At 37.5% G+C, this 8528-nt stretch overlaps 2 protein-coding genes across 2 annotated transcripts; both read right to left on the bottom strand.

Annotated features, from left to right (window-relative positions):
• Positions 1 to 999: 999 nt before the first annotated feature.
• On the bottom strand, positions 1000 to 2763 carry LOC126780551 (cytosol aminopeptidase-like). Its single transcript, XM_050505127.1, has one exon. The coding sequence runs from the start codon at positions 2761 to 2763 to the stop codon at positions 1165 to 1167; it is 1599 nt and encodes a 532-aa protein (XP_050361084.1). The 3' UTR covers positions 1000 to 1164.
• A 257-nt stretch (positions 2764 to 3020) lies between these two features.
• On the bottom strand, positions 3021 to 7752 carry LOC126780550 (titin homolog). Its single transcript, XM_050505126.1, has 3 exons — positions 7615 to 7752; positions 5648 to 7093; positions 3021 to 4632 (listed from the first exon to the last, which is right to left on the bottom strand). The coding sequence occupies exons 1-3, from the start codon at positions 7679 to 7681 to the stop codon at positions 3050 to 3052; spliced, it is 3096 nt and encodes a 1031-aa protein (XP_050361083.1). The 5' UTR covers positions 7682 to 7752; the 3' UTR covers positions 3021 to 3049.
• Positions 7753 to 8528: the final 776 nt, after the last annotated feature.

An 8528-nucleotide genomic window follows, 5' to 3' on the forward strand; every position in this document is an offset into this window, starting at 1 on the left:
AATTTAATTTTTATGTAAGACTGTTCTTATTATTATACAAACTGTTGCGAATTTTAATGTGAATATTTTCACTGTCACATTAAGTTACTTAACCTTTTTTTATAAATGTCCTCTCTATAGTAATAGTAATATTCGTTATAACGACCTTATTGACCAGTAGTCAATTGTCGCAGTGCCAGTTCATATACACAAGTTTTATTCAGTAATTAAATTAATCATTTGCTCGAAAAGGAATTAGGTCGTGGCGTGTTTGGAAAAAGAATAGGTATTATAAAGGGGTCACAAGTTAACGCTCTGATACTGATTAAATTGATAATTTATGTCAAATTTTGTTAGTGACGTGTGCTTAGCATTTATGTTATTTTTTGTGTAAGACTAAAATAATTACAATAAATATTTTCAATATTCGTGATCGTTTATAATTTTAATTGTGTGAAAAAATAAACACTCTTTTCCAATAGAACTTGTACTGTGCGTTTAAGAAAAACACTCAGAATACTTGCATCTTTCAATAACATTCTGCGACGTGTGTACCCACCAGCTGTGCAGCAGCTTGGTCTCTGAGCCATACTAATGTTAATTTGAATCTTTGTTTTGGGTTTTATTTAGTTATTTTGTTTTATATATTCTTATTTATTTTAATAATTATACTTTTATTATTTGTTTTAGTTTACTTAAAGTCTTTAAAATATTTTAGTCTTAGTAAAGTTTTTGTTCTATGTAAGTTTTCAAACTACGGTACATCATGCCTAATAAAAAGTCCTTTAATCAGATTAGTAGTTTTTACTTGAGCCGGCAAATAACAAACCAACACAAAACATATCTCTTATAATTGAAGTATATTACAATAACCTAGATGCGTCGAAGAACTAGAAAGTAAAACTAGGTATTTGCATTTAATTTTACGGTCTAATGAAATCGACACTTGAAACTTACACATTATATTTCTAATAATTTTGTACACATTGAGTTGGAATGCAGGTAAAAGAAAACCAAGCATTGTTAGCAATAATGTTATATTATAGCAAATACAATAATATATTCGTTTCGAAAATATGTTTTTAGGGGGACTTTAATCACTGAATTTACTTGTTGAGAGGCTGTCGAGAAACAAAATAAAATAATATTATAAACAATGTTTAGGTGCACATCCAACACATTACATCACAATTTAGAATCTGCTAATAATTGGAACATAACTTCGATCACTGTTCTCGTAGGTCTACCGGTCATTCCTCTTTGAAGATAAGGAAAGTCGTAACCTTTTGTGTAAGCAACATTATACGTGTCGAAATGTGCCCATTTGCTGTCACAAACGAACTGTTTTAGAAAGGCGGCGCAGTTTGCTGAATCATTGAAGTCTTCACGAGCCGTATTTGCTACGTCTGCCGTTTCGCAATCTTTTATACGTTCTTCGTAATACTTCCATAGGGGCATACGCCAGATTCTATCTCCTGTTTGACTACTGGCCGTGGAAACATAACAAAACAATTCTTCTGAATTTGTATAGCAAGCACATGCTGCTCCTCCCAATGAGTATATTAGTTCTTTAGACATCGTCCCTATATCAAGAATAGCCTTTGGCCAGTAGTTCCTAGCGTAAACTAAGCTATCTGCGATTAAGAGACGTCCTTCACGTGATGGCACTCTTATGTGAATTGATTTTCCATGAGCATTTGATATTACATCTCCAAATTTCGGACACCTACCACTTGGCATTAACTCGCATAGAGGTAGAATGCCTCTAATATTAACAGGTAATTTAAGTATTGCTGCAGCGCGAGTAATTGCCAGTACACAAGCTGCGCCTGCCATATCACCTTTCATAAACATTAAATCTTTCATCATTTTGAGGTCTAGACTGCCGCTATCAAAAGTGACCCCTTTACCTATAAGTACTATGGGTCGTGTGCACTCGTCTGCACCGAAATAACTTATCTCAACGTAAAGAGGTGGTTGAATTGAAGACTTACCTATAGTAACAAAACCTCCCATTTCGTGACTTGCCGCCCATCCTTGCGTTTTGATTTCGACGTTGATGTTTAATTCACAAAGTAATTCAACAGCTATTTTTGCAAAAGAAGTCGGGTTTAAATAATTCGGAGGCATTTCTTGGAGATAACGAGCTAAATTTTGAGATTCAGCTTTCAGTGCACCAATTTTCCATCCATGAAAATCACAGTCATCGAAAAGTTCAATTCTAGCATTTGGAACAATTTCTTTATTTGAAGGACTTTTGTATTCCTGAAATTTCCACGTAGACAGAGTAGCGCCTTCTGCAGCCGCTTCAGCATTACCAAATGATTCCACATGAATAAGAGATGGCTTAAACTTTTGAAGTGCTTGTGCACCTATTCCGGCTGCTATTCTTATAGCTTCTTTGCTTTCATCTAATTGCTCAATTGTATTAAATGATAAGCATTCAGTTCCTAGACCAGCAACAGCTACATAGCCGTAAGTACTGTCCAAATCATAAAAGATTCTGTACTCCCCGAGCCGCGGCACCGGTGTCAATTTTAATTGATTCCAAAGCTTGCCCCCACATTGTTTGTCATATTTTTGACCACTTGCCGTTAAAATTGCACCCTCATTTTTAACATTCTCATTAAAATATACACCCAGAACTAACCCCTTATCTCGAATAGCACACAATTTTGGATCGTTCACTCGCTTTAAAGGTCCGAATGACACACAGTCCGACCTACGTATTTTAAATTGCGATATATATCTTATACATTTGATACTACTTCTATAGTGAAACATATTTAGATTACTTTATTTAATGTTAAATAACAATATTGTTTAATTTAAAAAAAAAAAGTTGAAAAAAAAACAGATTTTCGAAAAGTACTCTCTGGAACCGTCATTTTTCGTCGCCTAATAGATTAAAAGTAAAATTATCATTATTATTTTTATAATGAATTCATAAAACATATAAAAACTTCATCATTATAAAAACATAATTATTCACTGAAGTTATCCACAAGAACTCACAAAACACATATTTCACAATACAACCAAATATTCTCACTTTGTCTTTTGAAAATCGTCAAGAAGTCTTCTTTTTCATCCACTGCGGCATGTAAAGGTTGATCCATTCGGGAATATTCTGCAAGATAGTCTCTTGTACTTGACGATATATAATGAGTATTAATAAAGGAATTGCTAATCTTTCATCTTTAAAGAAATATACCCAGAAAGCTAATAGCAATAAACAAACGTCGACCGTGTAATCAATAGCTGACCTAACGTTGGCTTTAGCTCTTTCTTCCATTATTTTATAATTTATAGGTATGACGACAGTTGCTCGTTCAGTCGTTTTAAGAAGAACACGTGTCTCATTAGATTGGGGCTTTTCAGTTATATGTTGTGTAATAGTAGAATTGAACTTTTCTTTGTTATCAGTAATTATCTTTTGTCTTTCCATCTTATCTTGTTTTGTTTGGTGTTGTTGTTGTTTGCCGGATGATTTTGGACTTATCATTTTTATTGAATTGACGTTATTTTCCGAAAGTTTTTTAACGACCTTTTTCTTTTTCGGAATGATATCATGTTTCTTAATATCTTCCTTCGTTTGTTTCTCTGCTACTTGTTTCAGATCGTCTGTGCTAAGGTAGAGAGGCGTACTTGTCTTTTTATGACTACCATACTCTTTTACAATATTACCATAATAATCGATAACCGTTTTACCTTCGTCGCTAAGCTTATCGGCAACCGATTTTACTTTTAACTTTTCTTCCTTTACTTGTGCATTTTGTAGTGAAGGTTGGTCAATTTGTTTTTTGCTTAGCATTTTAGGAAATCTAAAAGGTTTTTGCTTGGAGATTTTACTGAATAAATTTATTTTGTCATCTTTCTTTTGTTTATTTGGCATAAACTTATCTTCTTTAATAGTTTTAGTTTCAATATCTACTGTTTTAATATTTACTGCGCCACTTTCTCTTTTTTTCAATATTGGTTTCGGAATGAAATTAGGATCCGGTAATGATAATGGTTTTAAATTTTCAGTTTCAGGTTCCTCTTCCTCTTCTATGGGTTCACTAACCGTAGACGAAGGACGTGTAATTTTGTTTCTTGGGTTGTAGGTTTCTTCTTCTTTCATTAATTGACCTTCCCTTTTCAACTCTTCGTTGAGACTATTATCTTCTTCATCTGTATAGTCTCCATCCGTCGACACAGTACTTGCGGTATAATCTTCGTCAAACGACATATGTTGCCATTTATCTGAACTAATAGAATCCTGGCGTGGCGTTGGACTGAATTTTATATCCTCGCTGTCAAGTGATTCAGATTTATCTAAAACTTCGAGTGTTTTTAATTTATTTTTAGTCGTATCTCTTGTTGTCTCTTCGACGATGATATCGGTTTCATCGATGCTGTTGGTGTACGGAATGTGATTTTGTTCAATTGAAAGTGATTTTTCATCTAATTGTTTGTTTTGTTGCTCCTTCAAAGCTACCGCTTTATAAAATCGGGCCATAGCGCGCTCGTGAAGTAATTCCGTTGAACTGACAGCGTTCCGAAGGGGTTTGAAAGGCATCGCACATCGTGAACTTAGCTCTGGAGCCGACAATGATATCGGTGGAGGTGATAGCGAGTCTTCTAAATCTAATTGAAACGACTTCCTTTTTTCTGAAAATTAAATAATATCGTTTTAAACCGTTTATTTTTATAGATTGATTGGTAAAGATTCAATCGTTAATGGATTTCGCATAATTATTTTCTACTAATTAGCTAGCCAATACATCGCTTGAAATGTCAATCAATAAGCATTCACGTTCTGTAAATAAATATTGATTCATTCATAGGAAGTATGATTTGGGCACACGTGTTCATCACGAACATATAAAATAATAGCTTGCCAATAATTGGCTCGTAACTTAATTATTATGCAACGCCCTTTACGATTGTATACACATAGGTACGGTTGAAATTCGCAAAAGCATCGAACTTGTAGATTGATGTGAGTTCTGTTATTCTACGGGTTAGTAAATTTCTTACGATGATATTTAGACTCAGACACGATTTGATGAGCGTAACAATAGCTCAAGGAGCCGTTCAGTACAGCTTAGTTGGAATATAACGATTAGAACAACGCCAAAAATTTAACCCATTATCAACACAATTAGTTGGTTTTCAGATGCTAACGTAATAATAAAATTAAAAAATAAATAAAATTTCGCATATTAATTTCCTAAATAGATATTTTTACTTACTAGCTTTGGAGAACAATGTTAGTGAAATAATTATTTACTAAAACAAATATATAATACATGAACGAATGAATGAGTATTTGAGATATTTTAGATTTCAGAAATACATTCGCTTATGTCTCGATGTGTAAGTCGCATTGGCGCTATATTCAACAAATGAGGAACACCTTGTAAATAAAGATGATATGATGAACCAGGACATGGTTTGAGTTCCACACCAGTCTCTTGTTCTGTCAGGAAGCATCCAGTTCACTATAACTATAGGTCTTCTCATCTCAATAGAGTGACGTCGTTTAAAATATTCGCATGCTTTTTTATTTAAAGCTTTCATAGCTCAAAAAACAAATTTTAATTTTTAGGCGATAAGACAATTTAATTTAAGTAAAAATAAAACTTAAATGTTGGTAATCGTGTACTGATAACGTTAAACTTACCGGCTTTCTCGTTTGACTTGTTGCTGTCAGGATACAGCACCAACATGAACTCGTTGCTTGTGGCTTCGTTAGGAACCGAGACTCGCTTTTGTTTTCTAAGAGGCGCTGGCGAGGAGGCGGCCGCACCTGGTACCTGCGCTGCAGAGGCAGCGGCTCGTTTACGTCTCGGCGCCGGCGACACAGGCAACTCCTCGCCTCCCTCTTGGGTTAGTGCTTCGCTTATAATTCGCGATTCTACAGCTAAGAATTCCATATCGACCGACCGACCGGGAATTTTCACTGGTGCCGATTCTTTACTGGGTGCGCTCATTCCATATGGACTTTCGGCCTTCACACGAAACCTATACTCACTGCCTTCGATGAGATCAAACAGTGTGACGTTTGTCTTACGGCTCGTAGTCGCCTTCAACCACACGTTCCAACCACTACGATAGTATTCGACTACGTAGTTTCCGATACGACAACCTCCGTCGTCGGCAGGTGGCTTCCAATCCAAAGTCACGGACTTATCAACTTGTCGTGTTACTAGAACATTCGTAGGAGCGTCCGGAGGCGCCGTCACGGTCACGAGAAATGCAGCCGTATCTTCACCGATATTATTCTTCGCATGAATCTGGTACTCGCCGCGGTCACTTCGACGTGCCGAAATTATTTTCAACATAGAAAACTTTGGTGTATTTGTTATTTGCACACGATCGTCAACGATTAAAGGCTGCCCGTCGTGACGCCATTCTACTGCCGGGGTAGGTTTCCCAACGATGGTTGTTTTGAGAAACACTGTTTCGTTTATTTCGTATAGAAGGCCATCTTCATATTGGCGTGGATAACGTAGCTTTGGAGCAGCTTCCAGAGATAGTCTAGCTTTGCTCACCGCATGCCCAGCACGGTTTGTTGCTGTGCATTTGATTTCTCCTTCGTCACTAGATAGAGTCTGATAAAAAACAAGCACGCTCGATGATTCATTTGTAGATATTGTCGTTCGTCTGCTGCTAAATATTTCGTAATCATCTTTGAACCACGCTATCGTCGGGGGCGGTGACCCTGAGAAAGTTACTCGGAATTCCGTTTTATCATTTTCGAGTGCGGTGACGTTTTCTATGTGTTGGTGGAATATCGGGGGATGTTGAACCGGGCTATCGGAATTAACTGTGAGAACATCGGAGAGTTCGCTGTATTCGGAGCGACCTACGGCGTTTATTGCTGCTACTCTAAATTGGTAGCGATGCGGAGGCTCAAGTCCCGTGAGCAGCAGCTCGGGGCGTAGCACGACGGGCGGGGCGGTGCGCACCCAGTCTATCGACCCAAGCCGGTTACATTCCACTTGGTAACCGCGCAACGGTGCGCCACCATCATGGGCGGGTGGCGCCCACTTTAATGTTATCGCGTTGGGCTCATCATCCGAATGAAGTGGAATAATGTCAGGTTTACCTGGCGCCGTCGGCCGTCCTGGAATTGAAAACATACATATGTATATGGGCGCAATTGCTTTTAGAGTGATTGGTTGGTTATTGATGAGTTCGCTAATCGAATCTTTAAAATACACTGTCTAAAACACCATATAGTAGGCACCTTATCTTGTTGCATAAAGAAATCTTGTGAATAAGTCTTATGAAATAAATCATACGACACAATATCGCTACACGAAAATGTATTTGTAAATATTTAATATTTCTTCCCAAAGCAATAGAAAAGTTAATGTTAATTTTTGGAAAATAATATGTTTTTGAAAAAACATGTTGGTTTAACACCATTTACAAGATTGGAAGATTAATGATAGTTCCTCAACCAGGCCTTTCGATTTGTTTTGGTGTGCCACGCTAGAAAAGCAGCGAGCGGTCTTTTTATAAATAGACATATAGGCTGGGTCTTGGGCCAACGATTAACGCGCGCGGGCTCGTGAGTTCATTCGTGACGAGAGGCAGGTGTGAATGTCCACTAGATATGTCGGAGCACAGTGTGATATTCACCTGCTGACTTCCAGTGGACGTTCTTCCTGGTCTTGTGCGCGGCGTGGGAGGAAGAATGGTTGCCCATGTCGGCGGCGACGCGCGCCGACACACTGAGCGGGCGCTCGCGCACTCGGCCCCCGCCCGCGCCTCATTCCGCCGCGACATCATCTCTGCGCTGGGAATAACTCAGCGACTTATTCCCGAACTATTACGAACTCTTATTGATGGCTACCATTAGCGAGGGGCAGGGAATGATTAGACGTCATTTAATCACATCCGAAACATGCAGTACATGCAAAGATAAAGTAACAATGCCAATGTCTCAATTGAACAGGTGTCAATACTGTTTAATTGGATACGGATATAAGAATATCAAAGAGTATTGCGTAATAGTGCATGTGAGTATCTCGATAAAATATTCTGCAAACAAATTACTTATTTAAAGACTATTTTGTTGACATCAACAGAAGTATTGAAAATGTAAAGCATTTCGCGCCATCTCTCGGATGTTTTGAGAATTAACATGTAGCAAGTTTCTGTGAACGTGTGGAAAGATATCGTCACGGAATTCGTTCGGCGAGTTTTACAGATAAATATGTAGATGGCGGTAAACGAATGACTGCCCGAATGGCTGCCTGTGTATCGATCGTTATTGCCAGTTGCCACACGGACAAAACTTAATTTTGAATCAAATCAAATTAAAATATAATAACTGGAGAAGCAAGATGTTTTAGGAATAAAACCTAAATATGCATATGCATTAGGCCAGGATTGGATCCCAGGGCTACATATCATTTAATAATATCATGTATACATAATGCTTTGCCGCGCCGCTGGGCAATTGTTGTAGTAATATCATGTTCTCATGTTGAATGTGTTTCTTGATGAGAATAAAGTTTCTTTAACCCCATATATACCCGTAGAACAAAGAT

The sequence above is a fragment of the Nymphalis io genome, chromosome Z (genome assembly GCF_905147045.1).
Source record: "Nymphalis io chromosome Z, ilAglIoxx1.1, whole genome shotgun sequence".
In the NCBI taxonomy this organism is placed as follows: domain Eukaryota; kingdom Metazoa; phylum Arthropoda; class Insecta; order Lepidoptera; family Nymphalidae; genus Nymphalis; species Nymphalis io.

What these genes read in the sequence shown, in the direction of transcription:
- LOC126780551 (XM_050505127.1), bottom strand. Translation starts at nt 2,763, where the DNA reads ATGTTTCACTATAGAAGTAGTATCAAATGTATAAGATATATATCGCAA.
- LOC126780550 (XM_050505126.1), bottom strand. Translation starts at nt 7,681, where the DNA reads ATGGGCAACCATTCTTCCTCCCACGCCGCGCACAAGACCAGGAAGAAC. An exon ending in CGTCCACTGGAAGTCAGCAG is followed by an intron (nt 7,094 to 7,614) that starts GTGAATATCACA and finishes TTTCAATTCCAG; the next exon opens with GACGGCCGACGGCGCCAGGT. An exon ending in CAAGTCAAACGAGAAAGCCG is followed by an intron (nt 4,633 to 5,647) that starts GTAAGTTTAACG and finishes TTTAATTTTCAG; the next exon opens with AAAAAAGGAAGTCGTTTCAA.